We start from the raw sequence: 23,052 nt of genomic DNA on the forward strand, positions 1-23,052 counted from the left end.
GTTAAAAATCAGCGCTTAATGCAGTGGATACTTTGAGCAGGCAGATGGTGATAGGTATTACAGAGTGAAGCTATGTCTGATTGAGAATTTCAGGGTTCAAACCTGAAGTACAAACAAACATTCTCAAAACACCATTTGAAGGCGAACATTTTTTCCTGAGTTTGGTCAATGAAACTCTGAATCTGTGAAAAAGGATAATGAGACAGCAAAGTCAATGGAAGCTCTGCAGTTAAGATGCAACATGCAGAGGGGATCAGTACCCTCGTGAAGGCCCCTAGGAAGGGGCTCCTGGCAGACATACCAGACATACCAACAGGAAAATCAGGGAGGTAGTCAATCAAGTCAACAACAAGGTTGACAGCACCAACAGGGAAGATGGTCCTTTCGCGGACACACATCTGGAAGAGGGCAGCCACAAAGGGGAGGGGCACTCCCTGTCAATAAGTGACTTGGGAACATTTACTAAGGACACTCTACAAACATCCAAGAGTGTAAAATCAGAACACCAAGAATTTCTACATACAACACCAGTAGGAGCAGAATAAACAAATTCCTTCAGGATTGTGGAAGATCACTTAAACATAATACCATACGGATATTGCATAGTATTAGACAAGACACTTCCATGCAAGGGGCCAAAGAGAAAAGTACATTCAAAGGAAGAAACATCCCGTCTACTCAAGGAAGTGAAAGAAATGTGGTAGCAAAAGATGCAAAAAAACTAATGCCAAAGATAGCAATCAACAAAGGAAACTACTCAACATATTTTCATATTCCAAAGGTAGATGAAACACTGTAGCCAATTCTGGACCTGACGTTTCAGAAAAAAATTATAAAAGCACAAACATTCAAGATGGCAACCCTGCAAGATGTAATACCACAATTGCAAGTAGGGGATTACATGGCAACAGCAGATTTAAAAGATGCTTGTTTACACATTCCAATGAATGCAAGCCACAAAAGATTCCTCAGATTTGTGGTAGACCTACAGAGTCAAGGTATAAACGTTTATCCCTGCCTAGAAGACTGGCTAGTAAGGGCAAACTCACAAGAATTGCAAAGAACACATTCTGCAAGTAATGAGAACTATGTACAGGCTGTGGTTCTCAATAAACATGGAGAAGTTATCTCCCAAACCAGAACAAGAAAAGATATTCCTTGGGGCAAGGATCAATTTAATCCAAGGGAAGGTGTTTCTCAGCGAGAATAGAACAGAGGCACAGTTAAAAGAAATACATATGTACCGTAAGGGGCAAGCTCTGACAGTGGGGAAGGTGGGGAAGTTATTAGGAATGTCTTCCTGCTTCCCTTTGATAGCAAACACCAGACTCTACATCAGCCCATTTCAGGAATGGCTACAAAACCAATTGCCTCAGTCAACAGAGAGTTGGGAAGATCTAGTGGTTGTCACGCAGAGAATAGAAGAGGAGACAGCGTGGTGGAACAGGTCACGTATAACACTAGAGAGAACATTTGCGCAACCAACTCCCATTCCGAAAGACGCCTCACATATGGGATAACGAGCACATCTTAACAATCTTAAGGTAAGGGAAGTCTGGAAAGAACAGGATGCAGTACAACATATCAACATCCTGGAACTAAAGACAGTATTCCTAGTCTTAAAAGCCTTCCAGAAAGAGCTTTGCACAAATACAATATTGATACAAACAAACAACACAACCACCATGTTTTATATCAACAGAGAGGACACAGGCCCTACCACCATCAACATCATCACAAGAACAATGAAAATAGGTAATTCAACAGAAGATGGAAATCTTAGCAGTTCGTCTACCGGTAAAAAACAATGGCGAGGCAGACAGACTGAGCAGACAAGCTTCATGTTCCCATGAATGGAAGCTGAACCAAACAGTACTCGAGGATCTTTAAAAAATGGGGAACACCAGCTATAGATCGTTTGCAAAACCACAGAACACCAAATGTCAAATCTTTGCCTCCAGACAACATTACCACCAATCCCTGCAGAATGCACTGTCTATAGATTGGTAATGGAGATTTGGCATGTTCTTTCCCCCTGATACCACTACTGTACAGAGTGATCAGCAAATGCAAGGTCAGCTGTATGACCCTGATACTAATTGCACCACAGTGGGAGAGACAAACACGGTTCTCAGAACTAATAGAACTATCTCAGGGAAGGATTTACAAATTACCAATCAGACACTATCTGCTGTCAAGGGAAGAAGGAAGGGTGCTTCACCTAGAACCAGAGTCTTTGACCCTGGCAGCGTGGCTCCTGAAGACTTAGAATTTGGACACCTAAAGCTACCAGATTTGCAATGGCTGTCCTAAGAGAGGACAGAAAGCCAAAAACTAGAAAGTGTTACATAGCAAAATTGAGAAGATACTCATTTTGGTGTCTTATGGAAGGATTATTAAGAAATAGCACTTGAGACAAAACAGTGCTAAAATATTTAACACATCTTCTAAACTGTAAACTGACATATGCATCCTTCAAGGGTAATTTAGCAGCAATAGTGGCATATACAAGGGGCCACACTAGGAGAAGTTTCTTCACTGCCCCAGTCATTAAGCAGGTCTGGGAAGGAGCAAAGAGAATTGCACCTCTAAAGAAAATACCTTCACCCACGTTGAATTTAAGTGTACTCCCCACACAACTGATGAAGGCACCATTTGAACCTTTACACAAAGCTACATTGCAGGTGCGCACGGTAAAGACTGCGGGCCCGATTCGCAAAAGTAATCTGAGACAAAATCCTAACTTTACCTCTTTTGGTATTCACAAAGGGAATTTAGGAGTAGTAAAGTCAGGAATCCTAACTTTACTACTCCTAAATGCCCTTTGTGAATACCAAAAGTCGTAAAGTTAGGATTTTGTCTCAGATTACTTTTGTGAATTGGGCCCTGCCTTTTAAGAGGCCATTACTTCACTACGCAGTGTTAGTGAATTACAAGCACTCATAGTACAAGAACCATATTTCCAAGTACACAAGGACAGGATTGTCATGAGAACTGACCCACAGTTCATGCCAAAGGTTATCTCACAATTCCACTTGAATCAAAGCATACAGATACCAAGCTTCTTTCAGAAACCAAAGATGCACGCGGAAAGGACATTATGTACTTTAGGCACAAGACGTGCAGTAATGTAGTATTACATTGAAAAGACAAGGGCAGACAGAAAGACAAACCAGTTCTTTGTGTCATTTGCAAAGAGTTTTCAAGGAAGACCAATTGCCATGGACATAATCGTAAGATGAATAGCACAGTCTATTCAATTGTGCCACAAGAATGCAGGAGAAACATTACAATTCACTCCTGGAGCACATTCAACCAGAATGAAAGGAGCTACTATTGCTTTCCTAGCAAATACTCTATTAAAAGACATTTGTATGGCAGCAACATGGTCATCAGTGCACACGTTCACAAGACACTGTAGATATCTAAATGAACAAGGAAGCACAAGTAGGACAAAAGGTCTTACAACATCTGTTTACAAATCAGTGGTCATCTTCAACCCAACCAACACTGTAGTAACAAGCTGCTACAAAGTCAATGCACAGCATGGGAATCCAGAAAAGATTCATGCTGCAAAATACATAGTTTCTTACCTGTCTGTGTAGTTTTGAAGCATGAAGTATTTTCTAGATTCACAAGCGCACCCACCCACCTCTACTAAGAAGATGCAAGAGAGAACAGGGGAAAAAAAAGAATCTGAAGATGACGATCAAAGGTGGAAGCTTTCGGAGGAAGCACAATGACGTCAAAAAGGGACACCAAATGGAGGTCTGTCAACACCGACCATCAACAAAAGCAATTAGAATTGGAAATGCAATAAGTCTTGCATTTGTTGGAGTTGGAGCAATTGGCATTATAAATGCCAATATTTTTTTACCTGTGCAATAGATATGCTCTCCCCACCTCAATAAATTAAAGAACTCAGTTATGTCTTTAAAAAATGTAGTACACCTGCAATGGTGCTGTAGCGCTGAGAGTGAAAATGGCAGTTCCGACTCCTCATAAAAACAAGCAGTGTTGGGTGCCTGGAACAAATACAGGGGCTTTATCTGCGAACCACCGGAGTTGCCGAATGAGGATATTGCCATCTGAAACGGGGAGGGGGTGAGGCGATATCTACGGGTCCGTCGGTGGGACCTGACCAGTATTGTGGTGTAACAGTGCTATGAGCGTTGATGTAAGCCAATGTACCAACAAACTGCAATTGTATAGACATTTATGTGATTGTGTTCTGCCCTAACTTTTATAATAATAAAAACAATTTAAAAAACAAAAACAAAAAAAACAAGCAGTGTTGTGAGGGTGCAGTAACACAGGATGTCACAAGGTGTCCCGTGGGCCCTCTTTTGGCCACATATGGTCCTCCACCCTGCAACATGGCTAGGCAAAAGATATGCCGCAGTGGTGAGAGCTGCCGACTGGTGAGCTGGGTTTCCGTGGACGAGTCTGCTGTCAAGCCCATGGCTAGGTGCTCCATATAAATAAAAGTGTTTGTAAAAGTAACAAAAAAACTAGCAAAACAGCAGTGGCCTCAGAGGGGTGGTGAGAGCCTCCGAGCAGTGTTGTGGGAGGGATGAGCGGAGTCATGGGGAGATTATGGGACATGAAGCAACTGAAGCAGTGTTGTTTGAGGGGTGAGGGGGAGGCACAGGGAGATAAAGCTACTGCAAGCAAATGATGGGACTGAAGTTTCATTGCACAAATAAACAGAACAGTTAACGAGGAAAGAGGCAGGCTAACTAAAAAAAGATTTCTCTCTGAGAATAAAAAACCTGAACAGTAAGAACACATGTAAGAGGAGCAGTTCTCATGGGAGTATACAGAATTCCAAAAGGAGGGACTACTAAGTGTATTCACCAATGAAAATCCAGCATTTCAAAAGGACAGCAACAGCAACCAATGAAAAAGATGGGCGTTTTTTCAGGCCCATATCATAGAAACAGCATGACTCTAAGAGACAGCGCAAGCTCTGCCTAGGCGAGACCTAAAAAGAGTAGAAGGGCAGAGGTTTTTTAGAGAGAATTCTAGACCCAACCAGTAGATGGCAGAATAAAGCACAGCATGTGAATCCAGAAAATTCTTCCAAGTTGGAAAAGTGCACGGACAGGTAAGAAACTATACGTTTAGTGCCATGTGGAGTGCATGATTGTGAGGGGTTTCTGTCTAGCATTTGATGTCTTACATTATCTAATATCAGTTAACCATTGGTGGTATACTAAGATGTGACTTACATGTGTTCTCTCTTCTGCCCTAGTTATCTTTTAGAGGTCAGAAATGTGACCGTAAATGCAACTAATGCAGTTCACTCTCACTCCTTCATCAAAAACAAGATTGAGCAAGCTGATGATTTGGCTCAGAAAGCTAACCTTACTGTAGCTAATTCAGAGCATTTGGTAAGTGCCATATTGTAAGTTACAATCCTTTGTGTGATATTTCAAAATATTTATTTTTCACATGTTAGGGTTGTCTTTATACTTTTGTATATTTTAGCATAGCTTTAGTGTCTGCTTGATTGGGCATAATCGTAAGAAGACAAATGCCTCCACCTTAGCTGTAGGTCCAAAGCCTAAGGTCTGGGCCTCTAGTGAGGTGAAGGACTATTATCTACATAAACATGTCCAATTTACCAGCCACTAATGTGTAGAAATATCTCCATAGAGATGTTGGTGGCTGGAAATGAACCATTACCTCTGACAAATGGATCCTGTTGTAGTACCCAGTCAAGCCAAGGAATGCCCTGACTTGAGTTTGGATTGTTGGAGCAGCCCAGTCCAGGAAGGCCTGGATCTTGGGCTGTAAGGGTTGTACCTGGCCTCCACCAAAAAGGTGGCCCAAGTACACCACAGTTCCCTGCCCTATCTGGCATTTGGATGCCTTGATAGTTAGGCCTGCAGTTTGCAGGGCATTTAAAGCCTTCCCAAGGTGGATCAGGTGATCGTGCCAGGTGGAGCTAAAGACAGCAATATCATCAAGATAAGCTGCACTAAAGGACTCCAATCCAGCAACCTCTGGAAGGTGGGAGGAGCATTCTTTAAACCAAAGGGCATAACAGTAAACTGATAATGATGCCCATCAGGTGTGGAGAATGCTGTCTTTTCTTTTGCTCCTGGGGCCACGCCAATTTGCCTGTACCCTGCAGTTAAGTCAAAGGAACTTAGAAATTTGGCTGCACCCAATTTGTCTATCAACTCATCTGCTCTTGGGATAGGGTGAGCATCTGTCTTGGTGACAGAGTTTAGCCCTCTATAGTCCACACAGAACCTAATGTCTCTCTTTCCACCCTGTGGATGAGGGTTGGTGACTAGAACCACTGGGCTGGCCCAGGGGCTCTCAGAGGGTTCAATAACCCCCATCTCCAGGATCTTGCTGACTTCAGCTCTGATGCTTTCTTTGACTTGGTCAGACTGTCGATAGATTTTGTTTTTGACAGGTGAACTGTTACCAGTGTCCACATCATGGGTACACCAGTTTGTCTGACCAGGGGTGAAGGAAAAGAGCTTAGCATACTGCTGCAAGACTTGCTTGCAATCAGTCTGCTGTTGAGCAGAGAGGGTGTCTGAAAAGACAACTCCATCCACTGACCCATCTTTTGGGCTGTAGGAGAGGAGGTCAGGGAGAGGTTCATGCTCTGTCTGCTGATCTTCATCAGTCACCATCAGCATGGTGATGTCAGCCCTGTCATGGTAGAGCTTTAGGCGGTTCACATGGATAACCCTTTTGGGTGTCCTGCTTGTGCCTAGGTCAACCAAGTAGGTGACCTCACTCTTTTTTTCTAGGATAGGGTAAGGGCCACTCCATCTGTCCTGGAGTGCCCTTGGTGCCACTGGCTCCAAAACCCATACCTTTTGCCCAGGTTGAAATTCAACCAGTGCAGCATTTTGGTCGTACCAGTACTTCTGAAGCTCCTGGCTGGCCTCAAGGTTTTTGGATGCCTTTTCCATGTACTCAGCCATTCTGGACCTTAGGCCAAGCACATAGGCCACAATATCTTGTTTGGGTTCTTGGAGAGGCTTCTCCCACTATATCCACACAAAGGGTACCCCCACCACAGGTAGTGGTATCAGGGGGGCCTTTGAGGGGCCACCTGTCTTGCCACTGGCCGGAGAGGTGACACAGGAGCTGACAGACTCCTTCACTTTTTGGTGCATCTGGAGCCAGTAAAAGTGGCTAACTAGCCTTTCTCAAGTCTTGGTTTGGCCCAAAGGGTCTCTGGCCTAATGGCAGCACTGCACATGTCTAAGAATGGACTTAGACACTGTAGGGGTACAGGGCTTGTGCACCTGTACCCTCACCACTGGTATAGTGCACCCAGCTAGAAGGGTGACTGATCCCTATGCCAGAGCAGTGGTTTGTAGGCGTGGCACACAGAGATGTGTGCCATGTGGACTCTTCACTTTGTTCTGCACCAAAACATGCAGGGGTGCCCAACCAATGGTGTTCCGGTGTCAGCAACTCTCCAACTTCACCCTCCAGTCATTGGTTCCCTTCATCCAGTCTTCTGGTCCACGCCTGCAGGCTTTTTCCTTGAACAATGATCTCCATTGTTTTCCATTGAGAGCCCGATGCCTACTTTGCACCGTGCACCCTACTGCTCGTGTGCCACTGGAGGTGTGCTCTTGGTGCCAAGTTGTTGCCCCCTTTATGCTAAACCTTGATCCTGGGGCCCTGATCCATAAATCACAGGTACCTACCTGCAACCGGTGCTCTCCTGAGCCCCCCCTGTCTCCATAGCCTTGCCTTGGGAACCGACCTCCCCTTTGGTCTCTACACCCAGCTGCCCTTGTGCCGCTGAGGGTGCACCCTTTGCCCTTTCTTGACTCTTGCCCAGTGTAAGTGCAACAAACCCGAGACTGAACTCTTAATTCAAGTACTAACCTGTAAGTTACTTACCTAAATTTCCTCCTATTGGATTGCATTTAAATGTGTGTGTTCTGTAAAACAAAAGTGTGCTAGAGCTAAATGAACTGCACTTCCATCTTCAAGTATTGTTTGCAAGTGATCACTGTTTATCCTGTAAAAGTATTGTATTCTGAACTGTAGTTCACAATAACAGCATTACAAGTATTTGGAATGTGTTGCTCCTGCAACTCAGTAACTTGGTTCTAGAAAATAAACTAAGAATGTAAGAAAGTGGCTCTGTATATACTGCACCAAAGTAAGGTTCAGTGTGCACAGTCCACAGTCCCCAGAGGTTCAGCAGAGGTTAAAGTTAGATATAACCTTACTCTCTACAGTAGTAGCTTGGTCGAGCAGTAAGGCAGTATCAGAGGACAGTGTAAAGCATTTGTTGTACACACTCAGTCAGCAAATGGTCTCACACTCTCATGAACTGAACTCTAGGCTATAGGGTTTAGCGTATAGCGCTCTGGTATAATCCCCCCCCCGGGAGCTGCCATCTGTCCATTGCATATCTGGGATCACTTGGATGCCCGTAGATCCCGTGATTAATAGCAGCCAGTTGAGACGCCCAGTAGTACTTCTTTAAGTTTGGCAGACTAATTCCACTGTCGTACCAGTTAAGAGTCAGTTTGGAAAATGCTATGGGAGGTCTACCCTCCCAAATTAGCTGTCTCTGGAGATCCTCGATTCCTTTGAAATAGGACGCAGGAACTGGATCCATCGTGTTTTGGAGCGCATATAGAAAACGAGGCAGGGCCATCATTTTAAAAAGGACTGCCCTGCCCAGCATGGAAAGGGAAGAGCCTTCCAATGCGCTAAGTCCGTCCTAAGTCTCTGCATGGGTGGGTCCAAATTGCGGGCATAGCGGAGTTTCGGGTCTAGTGTGACGAAGTTTCCGAGATACCAGAACCCGTTAGATATGATTTGGATCGGGCAACCCCGTGGTATAATTGGTGGTTCCACCTTAAGGACACAAACCACTAATTTAAGCCAATTCACTGTGAATCCAGAGTACCTGGGCGTCGGGAAATCTTACACTCTGCTGGTCGCGGCTTGGGGGGGTCCCCAGAGTTGAGGCTGGAGGCATCGTCAGGAGCATCGAGGAGGGTCCTTGGGTGCTGGATTCTTGGTCACAGTCGCCGGGGGGACGTCCTCGTGGTCTTTGTTCACTCAGGCACAGGCCGGGCTCGGCGGGTGCAGAATGGGCTGGATTCGCGGTTCTGGCTTGGCACCAGGGGTTATTACTTATTTGAGCAGAACCACTGCTTGTGGTAGTCCCAGTCTTTTAGAGAAGCAAGGCAGTCAGGTCCTCCGGGGTTTTTGAGGTTGCTGACCACTGGAGACGCCGGGGTTTAGAAGGAGCAGGTTCGAGGGTCGACAGGCCTGTAGGCCTGGGGCCAAGTCTGTTGGTGTCGTCCTCTTGTTAGTAGCTGCATGGCAGGTCTTCTTTCTTCTTGTTCTTCTTCTTGTTTCGGAATCAGGATCTGAGGAAGGAAGGTTGAGGGTGCCCCTAAATACTAAATTTAGGGGCGTTACAGGTAGGTAAAGGTCAGGGACCAATGGGTCCCTTCCCTGGTGTGGGTACGCCCCTTATCCTGCCACTCTCCAGTGGGAGGGGGGCAGGAGCCTAGTACTGATTGGGTAGGGCTCCCCATCCTCAAGATGGCGAGAGCCCAGAGTTGTGCTTCATCTCGCCTCCCCCTTCTGAGGGGTGGGGTTGGCAGAGGCTGGCACACCCCCTTTCCTCACTTGGGTTTTCCCGCCGATCTTCCCGCCAGAGTGGGGGTCAGAACCGGTGGGGGCCAGTAGAGCAAGTGGCCTGGAGAAGCTCACAAAGGCGGCATGCCTTTGAAGCTTCCCCTGCCCATCCTGGGGGAGGAGGCCTAGAACCTCGCCCAGGATTTGCATTGTTGCAGACCCACGAGAGCGGGTGGCTCTCTACCCAGGGGTCCAGCAACATGTCTGCTGGGTGGCAGCCTATGCAGCCTCTCAGTCAGGACACTGGTTGTTGGTTAGTTTCAGGGGGCACCTCTAAGTTGCCCTCTGTCGTGCAGTTTACATTAAATCCCACACTGGCATCAGTGTGGGTTTAATGTGCTGAGAAGTTTGATATCAAACTTCTCAGTCTTCAGTGTAGCCATCATGGTGCTATGGAGTTTGTGATGATGATTTCCCAGCACCATATACTCTTGGCAGCACTGCACTTACAGTGCCCAGGAATGGACCTGGGTACTGTAGGGGTACAGGGCTCATGCACCTGTACCCACACCACTGGCATAGGGTACCCAGCTAGAGGGGTGACTGAGTTATGCCATGACAGTGTGTTTGTGGGCATGGCACACAGGGATGTGTGCCATGTCGACTCTCTGTTTTGCACCATGACACTCAGCCTGCAAGGGCAGTGTGTATGTGTCAGGGTACAGGGCCTCAAAGGGTGGCACGATAAGTGCTGCAGCCTTTAGGGGCATTCTCTGGTCACAGGGCCCTGGGTACCTAGGGTACCATTTACCAGGGGCTGACATGTGGCCAGAGATGCCAATTGGGTTTAGGCTTCAATGCAGTTTTAGGGAAGGAACACAGGCCCTGGGCACCTGATCGGCAGGAGCCCAGGGCACACTCAGTCAAAGTACATCAGCAATTCAGCAAAAAGTGGGGGCATACCATGCAAGAAAGATGGCACTTTCTCACAAACAACAAAATAACTTTTTACACAAATCAATTGGTCTGGATTCGGTCTTTGAGTGTGTGCTAACATTTCTTGCCTGAGTGTGTACAACAAATGCTTAACACTACCCTCTGAAAAGTCTTAACTGCTCATCCCAGCTACCACTAAATTGACAGTGAGGTATTATCTACTTTATTCTTTGCTATACCTTTGGGGACTCACTGGACTCTGTGCACACTATACCTTTTTCCCGTATAGTATATACAGAGCCAACTTCCTACAGTGGTGTAACATATCAAACATCACGATAGGCAGCCCTTTTCAAAACTCAACTTACCTCATTCACAATTGCAATGGATGCCTTGCACACAGCTAGGGAGCTCACATGAATGAGATAAAGATCAGGAGCGCATGGAGCCTTCGGGACACAGTAAAGCACATAAACGTGCTGGAACTCAAGACAGTTTTTCTGGAACTAAAGGTCTTTCAGAAACAGTTCATAGGTAAAACTGTGCAAGTCCAGACAGACAACACTGCAACCGTGTTCTACCGCAACTTTAGGGAGCAGGATCCCACAAACGTTCCACTGAAGCACAAGAGATATGTACATGGGCCATTCAGAGGCACACCACACTGGTCACGATACACCTACCAGGAGTGCAGAACATAGAGGCTGTCAGGCTAGCATCTGACATGGGTGGGAGCTAAAGCAGGAGGTGGTAGACACTATATTGAGTAAGTGTAAACACCAACAATAGTCCTTTTCGCAGCATGAGAACTCAAAATGCCTAAGCTTCACAGCCAGATTTCCAAGCCAACAAGTGTAGGGGAATGCCTTATCAATCGATAAATCAGAGACATTTGCATACACTTTTCCACCAGTTCCTCTGATACCATTAGTAGCCACCCAGAGGCCCACACACAGCCAGGCAGCATGGCTCCTGAAGAGTTAAAATTTGGACACCTGCTATTGTGAGAGAGAACCATGGAGGTGGTATGGGAAGCAAGAACGTTTTCCACAAGATGATGCTTGATTGCAAAATGGAAGGCGTTCAAACACTAGCATGCCACAGTAGCACCCAAATGCAACTGGGCACACAACACAACTGTGCTAGAATACTGCACCCATCTATTCAACAGCGGATTATCATATGTTTCACTTCACTTTCACATCCATTGTAGCATACTATGGAGAAGTAAGAGGCAGAAGCTTCTTTCAAATACCAGTCATTAAGAGATTCCTGAAAGGTACAAAGAAACTAGCACCACTGAAATCAGCTCCTACACCCACATGAAACCTCAACAATTTACTTACACAACTTATGCAATCACCCTTCAAACCAACGCAAATCATAGGACTTTTGTTTGCTAACCATAAAGACAGATTTCTTGGAGGCAATTACTTCCCTGCGCTGGGTGAGTAGTGCACAGTGCAAGAATCATAACTTCAAAATGACAAGATTAGGTAGTGATGTTCAGTTACTCACATTTCCTGCCAAAAAAGATTTCAGCCTTCTGCTTCAATCAAAGCATACAGCTGCAGCTTTCTTCCAAAAGCCAAAATCTAGAGATGATTCAGCTCGGCAGACGCTAGACTCCTGAAGAGCAGTTATGAGGAAATGGGGTGTATTGTATGGTGTGGTTGTGCAACCTCATCATGTAATACACTCACCAACCCTTGAGGACCCTTAGATTTTATTTGTCAAACCTTCAGCTCAACCCTGGGTAGCTGTGGCTCTGAGCAGCAAGGCATACACAAAGGAACAAGTGTAAAGCATTTAAACAGCACCAAAACAATTGAAGGAGAAATTAACAAGACACCAAAAAAATACAACACCAATTTATAAAAATAGACTATAAATTGTATGTATTTTAGGACACCACAACGAAAAAGATCCACCAAAGGGTTCCAGAGATATAGAATTTACAATCTATAGTAAATCAACGCATTTCACTCAACTGTGAGCAAACATTGGCAAATTCAATGAATTTGATACTTTGAAACTTTTTCAGTAAAAAGTTTGGACTGATTGTAATGTGGTTATTCTGAGTCACTTTAGGCGACTATCTCCAGTAGGGAGACAGTCAGGGGGACCAGCAAGGCCCTGAGAAACAGTTACCTCAACAGGTGAAACAGTCTTCAGTATGTCGCAGGCACTTTCATCCTTTGCAGGGCTTTCCTATTGAAGTGGTCCTGATGCAAGGGATGAAGGATGCTTAAGATGCTCAAGGATTCTGTGGATGTGATGCAGTCAACGGAGGACATGCTGTGACTACACCTTGCTGCACGAAGACGGTGAGGTGATCCTGGTTACAGGGTCGACATCCTTCAAAGTGCCCTGGCGCTCGCAGAAGTCCAGTTATCACTGGGCTACCAGTCACCCAGTATGTCGGTCACCGTTCAATCCTTCTTAGGTCAATAACCCACCCTCTGGGGATCCCTGCTACACACCCCCAGCACTCTCAGCTTGCTGCACGGCAGCGGTTGGCGGCGGGCTAAAGACTTTGGGCTACCCACTTGCCTGAGCATTCTTCTTTAGGTGTTGTGTCATTGTGCAGTGAATTGGAGGCAATCAGCTGGCTCTTGGAGTCTCTTGGCCTGGGCTGAGCTCTAGAAAGAACTTCTCGTTGAGCACAACATGGTAGGCACAGTCCCTTTCCTTTACTAGCCACCAGGTGCAGCATGTGCAGTCCACTATGGTGCAGTCTCACTTTGATAGCTCCACCGTGCAGCAGGACAATCCTTCCTCAGTCCTTCATCCAGGTCGGGGTTCCAGAAGTGCCCTACTTATGCTCAGGAAATGCCCTCAGGGCAGGAGGCGATTGGTAGCCAATGCTCTAACTGGTTTCTCTCATCTGATGACCACTTCCTGCAAAGTGTGGCATCTGGCAATCCCAGTATGCACAATTCAGCCCACGTCCAATACGGCAGGACCCCTCTCCTGGCCAGCGGTGGTTCCTCCATGGGAGCAGAGTCCCTTCAGATCTGCAGCCCGCCTTGGGTTTCTTAGCTCTGGACGTCCCCCCACTGCCTGCTGCCCCTTTGTGCAGCCCCCTCTACTGCGAGTGTCTCCGATGACAAAAACCCTACGCCTCAGGACACCTCTGCACCCCGGCCCAAGGAGAAGAGGAACAAAGGTGTCCCCACGTCCCGAGCATTGTGAGACCTGAGCCACCCTGTTTGTTCAGCCATACTGGCCACATAGTCCAAACCTGCAGGCTCTTTGTGACCAGACCGATCACCATTGATTTTAAAGGGACACCCAACGCTGTATTGCACCTCAGCACCCGGCTGCCCCAGTGCTGCCCGCGGTGAGCTGTTGTTGCTGACTTGGACCCTGTCTCATACTCACCTTAAGTCTGGAAGATTGGTCCCGTAAGTCACTGTAAAGAACCTGTATGCAGCATATACTTTCTTTCATAGGATAAGATTACAGCTTCAGAAATTGCACTTACTACGTATAAAAGCTGTAACAATTACTACCAAGAAACGAGTTTACCTGATCGGAATGATTTTGGTGCCTAGATATATGTAAAGCTATGTGTTATTTTTATAAATTGGTGTGGATCTACTTATTGAATTGTGTATCATTTATTGACTGTGTGCATGCAGCAGACATCTAATACTCCTCTGATAAGCCCAAGGCTGCTCGACCACATTCCCTTGGGATTGCTAGAGCAAGCTCCCGCCTGCTTATAGGGAATACCTGAACTCTTTGCACAGTATACCTCTCTTTGGTATATTATATAAAGAGCCAACTTCCTACAACCATACAAAGAGGGGCCTTTCCTTACTGTAGTGATCTAATTTTCTTAATAATTACACTTTCTGATGTGTGAACATATTTGTAATAACCCATAAACTACACCCAATTTTAGGGCAATTACAAACTTCTATTCACTGTAGAAAAGAAAGTAATAGTTTTCTTTCCTAGGCAAATTGTCTATCATATTATTTTATGAATACAAATTCCAGATATTTGATTATCATTTTATGTTTTGTCAATATTATACAAAGTAATCACTGCACTTATTTACCACACTAACATACTTACTTTTCACAGTAAATAATGCTCACAAACATAGTTATTAATTACAAACAAAGCAAGTGTGCTACAAAATGTCATGTACAACGAATTCCCTTCATAGATGTTTGTTGTAATGTTTGATTTCTGTGATTTTAGATTTTTCAGCACAATGCATCTCTTGACTCTGTTGCAAGAAAATCTCTAATGGTCAGTACTGAGCTTTTGTCTGAAGTGAACAACCTGACTAAGAAATCTGAAGGTGAGTTGTAGTGACACTTCCATACTGAAGTTGAAATGCCATTTTGCCTTGGAGAATATTTTAGCTTTAGTTTTCAAAGGGCAGCATGCTACAAATATAAACTTTGCGTTGTAGTCAAGGAAAGAGGCTGCTTGATACCTGATAATACTATGGAGGCTGTAAGTATTGTATTACGCTGGAAGACACAATCTTAGTGGTTTATGTTTATTAATGAAACAAAATGTACATTTGTTATTAAATTGTGGGTATGTACAAAATAAAAAGCTGAAAATCCTCCAGTTTCTGGAGAAAACTCTAGATACGTTGTACAGTGCACCAGCTGAAATGCCCATGCCATAGTATTCTAGAGGTAAGGTTTTTTATAGATTCTTGCAAAAATTGGTAGATTTTCAGTTTGTTACAAATTCTAAATGAGGCCATTCACTTTCCTATCAACAAATAAATACAGTGATGAACCTCAGTAGGTTTTGTTATGTGTTGGCCACATTCACTTTAAAGTGTAGATAACTACTCATGTACCAAATGTTTCTTTAATTCTGGCAGGGGCATAAATTGCAGTTTACTCTATCCCAGTGGACTACCCTGCCATTGCTGATGGTCAGTTCCACAGAGCTTATACTCCTGTTGTCTTGTAAGCTTCAACTCCATGTGGTCTTTTCCTTTGTTGCTTCTGGGTGGACCCCTCTGGTCCAAATTCAAAGGTGGTTCAAACTGTAGGACATGGACCACTTCAAAGAAGACGAAGGGTACATACATGTGTGACCCTGTCTGTCCTCACACTTTCTGGAACAACTCAGGCTTCTCCAGAACCATTGGTTTTCTGTACCTTGATTGCAGCATATCTATGATTCTCAGACATCCCACCCAACACCTCTATGTACGCCACACTGCAACTCACACTCTTACCAACCATGAATTTTGAAAGGGCAACTATGATATGAATTCTGAGGTCTTCCAGTGGCCTCTCTGCCTTTTAGAACACTAGATAGCAGTGCACATTAATGCTAACAGGCATTTTTGTTTCATACAGGTGTCATGTTTGATATGAATAGACTGAAAATGAAAGTGGACCTTATAAGAAAGAATACTTCTCTATTAGCCACTCAGTTAAGTGGCTCACTGCTTTCACTGAACACACTCCGAAATGGTAAGTTGAATTATCTTGCCGGATTTTACCCCCCCCCCTCCCCTCCCCTCCCCTGGATTTTCTTTTAGACTAAAAGTTTTTACAATAAGTCTGCTTTTTAATCTGGTCTTATTTCACTTTTCTACTCGCCCACAAGTACTTTGCAGCGTTTGGTAAGAAAGAAAGAAAGCTATAATCTGGGTTTTCTTGTCACTTGACACCATTCTCGGAAAGCAAGATATGGCTGCTGCACATTCATTCCCAACTCACTTCCAATGGGGCATTATATAATTACACAACATTCCTGATGGAGCCATCGATTGAGGTGGCCATAAACAGTATTATAAAAGCCAGCAGGGCACCAGCCCATAGATAATCTAATCTCCTTCATATTGAATATACAGTTAGGAAGTTTACCACCCAGGAAAAGTTATTTTATGTTACCAATTGTCAGTAAGGAAGATTGTTAGGCATGAGTCAGCCAAATCCTCTGCCCATCTTTAACATGGACCCTTCTGAGGGAAAGTCCTTCAGTCATCACACCCTTAGTTACAGGAATGACAGAAAACTCTTTCAGTCCTTTCAAGATGTTTGTCCTTTGTGTGCTAACAATTACCAAATGCAGTCTAATTACCATCCCCTCCACAACAATTTCATAGTATCCCAACCTGCCCGGGACACCTCATGACATTCATGACATGTTTTAATTGGACATAAAAGTACTTCCAGGTGGCTGTTTCACCCAGCCTGGGCCCATGCAAATTGATTGCAGTTAAATCGTGTGGTGCAACACCTGGGACACGACCAGCCTGGGAGCAAGCCACACGTGTGGGAATCACCTCACATATATGTAAGCATTGATAATTGAGACTCAGCCACAGAGTCTTTCTCTCTTCCCACAATTTAGTTCCTGGCTGAAAGAGAGGGTCTATAACAACGAAGATGGTCTTTAACAACTGGTATAGCCTGAGACATTCTAACAGTAGACTATAACATTTTCTAAATCAAATAGGGACAGACAAAGAAAAACAATTAATGGAATTTTATAGCAGAAGATCTTCACCTGCATTGCTAGCACTAGGACAATCCATTTTCTTCCATGGAAATTTCATTGTTCCACAGGTCTAACAATTTGTCTATGAACTTTATGAGACAAACTGCATGTGAGGTAACAAAGGTAGCTCTGCGAACAGGGGTAGTGCATGGGTTAAGAACTTGAACACTGAATTGTGCAAACTGTCTACTATTAATCATAGAAGCTCCAACTTTCATAAACAATAATGTTTTCAAAGACACAGAGCATTTAACTAGATGGATAAGAGATGAGCAGCAGTCAGGAGGTCTCCATGGACACGTTGTTGGAACTGACAGCACAAGATCAGTGAGGACAGGATATGAAACTTTTATGTGAATTGTGCTGCACCTTGATAGACACAACAGGGGAATTAACGGAGTCTTCTGACTGAATCGGGATATTGAGCCCTGATGATGTTCGTAGGGACGAAACGCGTTGGCTGGACTGCGTTGACAGCTTTTGAGGAAAAGCATTGATTGAATAAAAAAATTGGATCCATTAGGAAACACAAGACTACCAAGTGATTATATTTTTAATGGACTGATGATAATTAAGGAATAAACAGTATTATTCTTGGAATTTTGGAAAGACGAATCAAGGATGGACTTCTACACGCTCGTTTTCTTCTAAAATTGGATTTTGCATGAACGTGGCTCTTGGGCAGTGTGACCACTAAAAGTTGAGTGTGAGAGTATGCTAATGGAATTGTCCTGATATTAAACCAGTGTGCCCTTGTTCTTAGCCCACACTGCCACTTGCAGAATTTTACACAGATTTCATTGTTTGGTGTTAAATACTGACAAAGCCTTCAATCTCACTGTGTAATGTATGTTTCATGTTTGTTTGGGGAGGTTTGGGGGGTTAAAATTGTAATAAAGAGAATTTAACTTAAATGTAAGCCTGTCCTTTACGTGACAAAAGAGAGATATATTATTGCCCTGAACAATCAAATGCAAAAAAGTAATTTTACTCTTGACCCTCGTTACATTCAGAGTAGAGTGGAGGCTAGTCAGTGAAGGACCTCCCCACTTAAGACTAACCACTCAGAAAGGTGGTTTGCTATATGGGTCACCATTTCTTGTTATAGACTTTCCTAATTTGCCTATGGGTTCCTGAGTATTGAAATGGATACTATGGGCCTCATTACGATGTCGGTCGGAATGCATTTTGATCGACTCCTTTTCGGAATTGTTTCCAACCGACTCGGGTTCGGGGAGTCCGACTGACTGATTACAATGTTTCCGAACACCATTCGGTCAGACTCCCATTGACCTCAATGAGAGCCTGTGTTCCGACTGACAACACAGGCTCCCATTGAAAAAAGAGGTGGTTGCAGTTAACCTTGCACCCTGTGGTGGGCACACCATGGTGCCTGCCACACTGTACATGGTTGGAAAGAGGGGTCCCATGGGTACCCCCCTCGGGCCCCAACCGGAGGCCTCCAGGTGAAGGGGGAACTGCTACAGGCCCCCAAATTCAGTTTCCGACATCTCTTTCGTGTCTGACAGACTGATTCAGACAGGCTGTCCAAATGCGACATCGTAATACGTCGGTCGGAATCGAAGTCCATAGACCTGTACGATTCAACTCCGACCGACTCGGGAGTCTCTGAATTCCAGTCGGAATTGTTTTCAAGTCGGTCGGAAACATAGGTTCCGACACAGGTTAGGAAAATCAGAACCCTTTTTCGGAGCCTTTCCGACCGACATCATAAATAATCAGCCCCTACATATTTTTGTTTGCCATTCCGTAAACCTTTCTGGTGAATTTTATTTGTTTGTTTGTCGAGAAAAGAGATGACACTGCTTATGAATTAGGAAAATGCTGATATCTGATTAATGCATCCATTCAAAAAATATTTTTCAGATACAAATGAAAGACTTCCTGAAGCCAAGGGGCTTGCTATATCAGCAAATGTGACTGTGGGTGAAGCTCTAAGCCGTATATTGAATTTTAGCGAAAAATTGCAGAACACATCTTCTTCCTTACCCTTAGTTATTGAAGCATTACAGAAAACCAAGGAACTCATAAAAGACTCCTCAACGACTGGTATGCTTGCTTACTTATTAGTCTTGAAAATGCCTTTGTGATAAATAGTAATCCTTTGTGTTAAGAACTAGAGTTGTAACATGAAATTTGAAAATTTGGACTTTGGAATTAGGAGCTTTTTACATAATCACATTAAAGTTTTTTGAATTTGTTAGCCACATTTGCAAAAATAAGTCCAAATCCTTAGAGTTTTTTTCTTTTCAAAAAGTTCTTCTTTATTGTGCAGTTTGTCATGCAATTATTAAAACTTCCAAAACAGCCAAAGCAGCCGACGCGTTTCGTCCACCTCTGGACTTCTTCAGGGCTGCAACAAATTTATACAAAAGAGGAAAAGCAATATAAATGACACACATAAAGACTAAGCACAAACAATTATGTCAACACAATGGAGGACATTATAAACATTATAGACACAATCCAATACAATTGGACACAAACACCAATACAATTACATCTAACATAAATAACAATTAAAAATCAACATATAATATTGCAAAGGTAATCCATATTTCGTAAAATATCTTTTTAATATTTACAACATCGTATTCGTGACATGTTGACTGGTTGAAATGGCAGGTAAGTGTATGATAAGTATATGAACACTCCTCTCAATATGTCACATTAAAAAGCCTTACAGGGCTAGTTTAACAAAAAGGTGAGACCAATGTCAGGCAATAGGTGGCAAACCACAAAAGCCTAATATGAAATATGTAAAAGGAATTAAACGTAAATCTCCAACAGGTGAGCAAAGTCTTTTACTCAGTAGGGGCAGCGTTGGTAAACCCCAGTCTTAGTCTGACTCAAAACGGGGGGAGCAAGGAGAGAAACAGTTACTACGGAAAAGAGGAAGGTATGTACCCACCAAAAGAATGGAATTGATGTCACCGTCTTTAGGTTCTTTTTTTCTTTCTTATCCCTCACTACTTCAATTTGTAGTGTTGCTGGGAATGATAATCAAAGTCACTGGGGGAAAGAACAAACACATAGGGCGCGCTAGTGTGACAAAGGGTTAAGTACATAGAACCGCTAAATTAAGGGTCATAAAAATTTCTTACTCACTTTTTAATAAATTAAGGGTCATAAAAATTTCTTACTCACTTTTTAATAAAACATACAATCCGATGTAGAAAGGTTGTCTATTAAGTAACCCAAGTGAAGCATGTCAATATAATGGTGGTCCTATATAGAAAGTCATCCAATGATAAGAGCAGCTATATCGCTTTCCAAGATACCTATAATAAAAGATATATATAGAGAACATCCAATCAATAATGAATCGTCAAAGTTCATATAATCATATTACATCAAAAAAGTACAAAAGGAAAAACATCATCAGATGGGGAACCCTAAGTAAATGTAGGGAAGAAGCCATATAGGACCAAGAAATATTTAAACGAAAAACAAAAAACAAAAAACAAACAAAAAACCTGCCCCCATGACCTAAACATATACTTTTATCGTGCCCTTCTCGGCACCTAACCATCGAATGTAATGGTTTTATAGAGCCAAACCAAAAGGTATGTGCATAAAAGAAACGCCCTCATGACCTCAGAGGATCCCCCTGTCGTGCCCATCTCGGCATTCAGTCATCAAGGGAATTAAATCCAAAGCGCTTAAGGCAATCAAAATGGGAGGAAAAAATATATACAAGTATGAAATACCCCGAAAAAATCTAAGTGCAGGATCACCATAAAGCAACATCTAAGAAGAGGCGAGAGGCTGTGCAATAAAGATATGGACTGCCCCATGTCATCTCATAGAAATAATCTCAAACCGCAAAATAAACCTAAGGAGGCAAGTGTTGAAAGAGCCGGGCAAATCAACTTACCCGATTCCGTATCGTTGTCCTAATGAGAAAAGGCACCGACCCTGTCAGGTAGCAACAGGACCTATGATTGAAGGTTCTTGCTTATATAGTGTCCATAATAGGTGAAAATGATAACACCTGAGTTCTAGATCCCGAAACGCGGGAATTTCAAACATCGACCAAAGGTCCAATCAAAAAGAGTAAGTAACCGGCCGCCATCTTTGAAAGGTGTTGTAAACCTATGTGGCGGTCAGGAGAATCGGAAGTATGAATGGTTTTGTATTTTCTTGCTTATATAGTGTCCATAATAGGTGAAAATGATAACACCTAAGTTCTAGATCCCGAAGCGCTGGAATTTCAAACATCGATCAAAGGTCCAATCAAAAAGAGTCAGAAACTGGCCACCATCTTTGAAGGGTATTGTAAACCTATGTGGCGGTCAAAAAAATCGGAAGTATAAATGGTTTTGTATTTAACCATCGTTGAAAAGCCAAAAATATAATATAATTGCTAAGTATGTGTAAACCAAAAGATATTTGGAAGAGCTGTGTAGATAATATCAATAAATAAAGTTTAATAGGACATCGAATAACGGATTGGAGATGACGTAAAGCAACCGCCATTTTGGAAAAGTAAGCATGTAATAAAGGAGACGGTTGAGGATGAAGTAAACGAGCGCCATATTAGAGAGGTGATGAAATTAAGGTATCATGCGAGAATGAGATTATTACTAACAGAAAAGTAAAATTATTCAAATAAAGCCGCCATTTAAACATTTATGGAAACATTTGTTCAGAATGTAACAGAAACCAAAAAGAGATTCTTGGCAAGGGGTTATCCCGTCACCCTGATGAATAAAACTGAGAGGAGGGCCTTGAATGTCAAACGAGAAAGCACACTTGGAGAAAGAATGCCACGTAAGAAGAAAGGGGAATGCTCGCCCACTGCCCTTGTAACTGGTTACAATAGGGACAGTAACAAGATTTTTAACATCTTGCGGAAACACTGGAGACTACTTGAGGAAGTTCCAGGCCTCAAGGATGAAATAACCAAAAACCCTAGGGTTACCTATAGGCGTGGCCAAAATTTGAGACATATGCTTTGCCCTAGCCTGGTCACATCCCCTAAAATTTCTAATTGGATGAGGGAAGGTCAAGGGGGGTTTTTCACATGTACTAAGTGTTGCGTCTGTAAAATTGGAAAAAACAGAACTCGTACTTTCCAATTTAACACTGAAAGAGTGCACAGGATCAAACACATTATCACGTGCAAAACCAAGTTTGTGACATACATTCTGGGATGCCCATGTAACAAGATATACGTAGGCAGTACCAAAAGAGAATTAAGGGTTAGGATACAAGAACACCTTAGGGCAGTAAACAATGGGGATCTTAGATATCCCCTTACATCGCATTTCCAGGAAGAACAACATAAGTCTAATGAGTTATGGTTTTTTGGAATAGACCATATACCGATATCCCCGAGGGGAGGAAATAGAGAACAGGATTTAAGAAGAAATGAAGCTAGTTGGATATGCAGACTCCGTTGTGTGGAAATGGGTCATAATAGTGAATCAGAAATGCACTATTTTCTTTAAAACTAGCAGACCACCATATAAGTTCCCCTTTCTGTGGCCACACTTTATACTGTCTGTATTCACGCCATACGATACTTGTAATGATATCATTACAAAACGATCAATGTACTGCCCCCAGTATGTTTCATAACAAAGACCATTTGTGGTTGGTTTTGTTATAGTTCCTGAGATGATATGTTCTTTGTTATGCTTTTGATGAGCACTCCTTTCCGTATGACATATGACTTTGGCCAAATACAAATCCTTAGATGATATGTTCTTTGGTATGCGCTTGATGAGCACTCCTTTCCGTATGACATATGACTTTGGCCTAATACATATTTGTCCCTTCTCCCCTCTCATAGTTACACTTTTTGAGAAGCTTGAGCCCCTTTGGGCTAACATGGTTGGATAACTTTTGCAAGTGGGCCCCTCTGGCCACCTCCTCTCATGGTGCCCCTCTCTAGCTTTCCATCCCTCCTTAGGGGATTCTAATCTAGCGAAATTTCTGTGGTTTGCTCCGACTTACTAAATACCCTCACCGTGACATGACGGAGTCTTGCCCCTG

General features: G+C 43.4%; 1 protein-coding gene across 3 annotated transcripts in view; it reads left to right on the forward strand.

The window, feature by feature from the left end:
* Nucleotides 1-23,052, forward strand: part of LAMA1 (laminin subunit alpha 1) — a 692,815-nt gene that overhangs the window by 493,372 nt on the left and 176,391 nt on the right. For all 3 annotated transcript variants that reach the window (XM_085605997.1, XM_085606000.1, XM_085605998.1), the window contains 4 exons: nucleotides 5,255-5,393; nucleotides 14,749-14,851; nucleotides 15,882-15,998; nucleotides 18,919-19,101. In XM_085605997.1, coding sequence (XP_085462123.1) covers nucleotides 5,255-5,393; nucleotides 14,749-14,851; nucleotides 15,882-15,998; nucleotides 18,919-19,101 — 542 coding nt within the window. The remainder of the gene's footprint in view (nucleotides 1-5,254; nucleotides 5,394-14,748; nucleotides 14,852-15,881; nucleotides 15,999-18,918; nucleotides 19,102-23,052) is intronic.

The sequence above is a fragment of the Triturus cristatus genome, chromosome 5_1 (genome assembly GCF_964204655.1).
Source record: "Triturus cristatus chromosome 5_1, aTriCri1.1, whole genome shotgun sequence".
Taxonomy (NCBI): domain Eukaryota; kingdom Metazoa; phylum Chordata; class Amphibia; order Caudata; family Salamandridae; genus Triturus; species Triturus cristatus.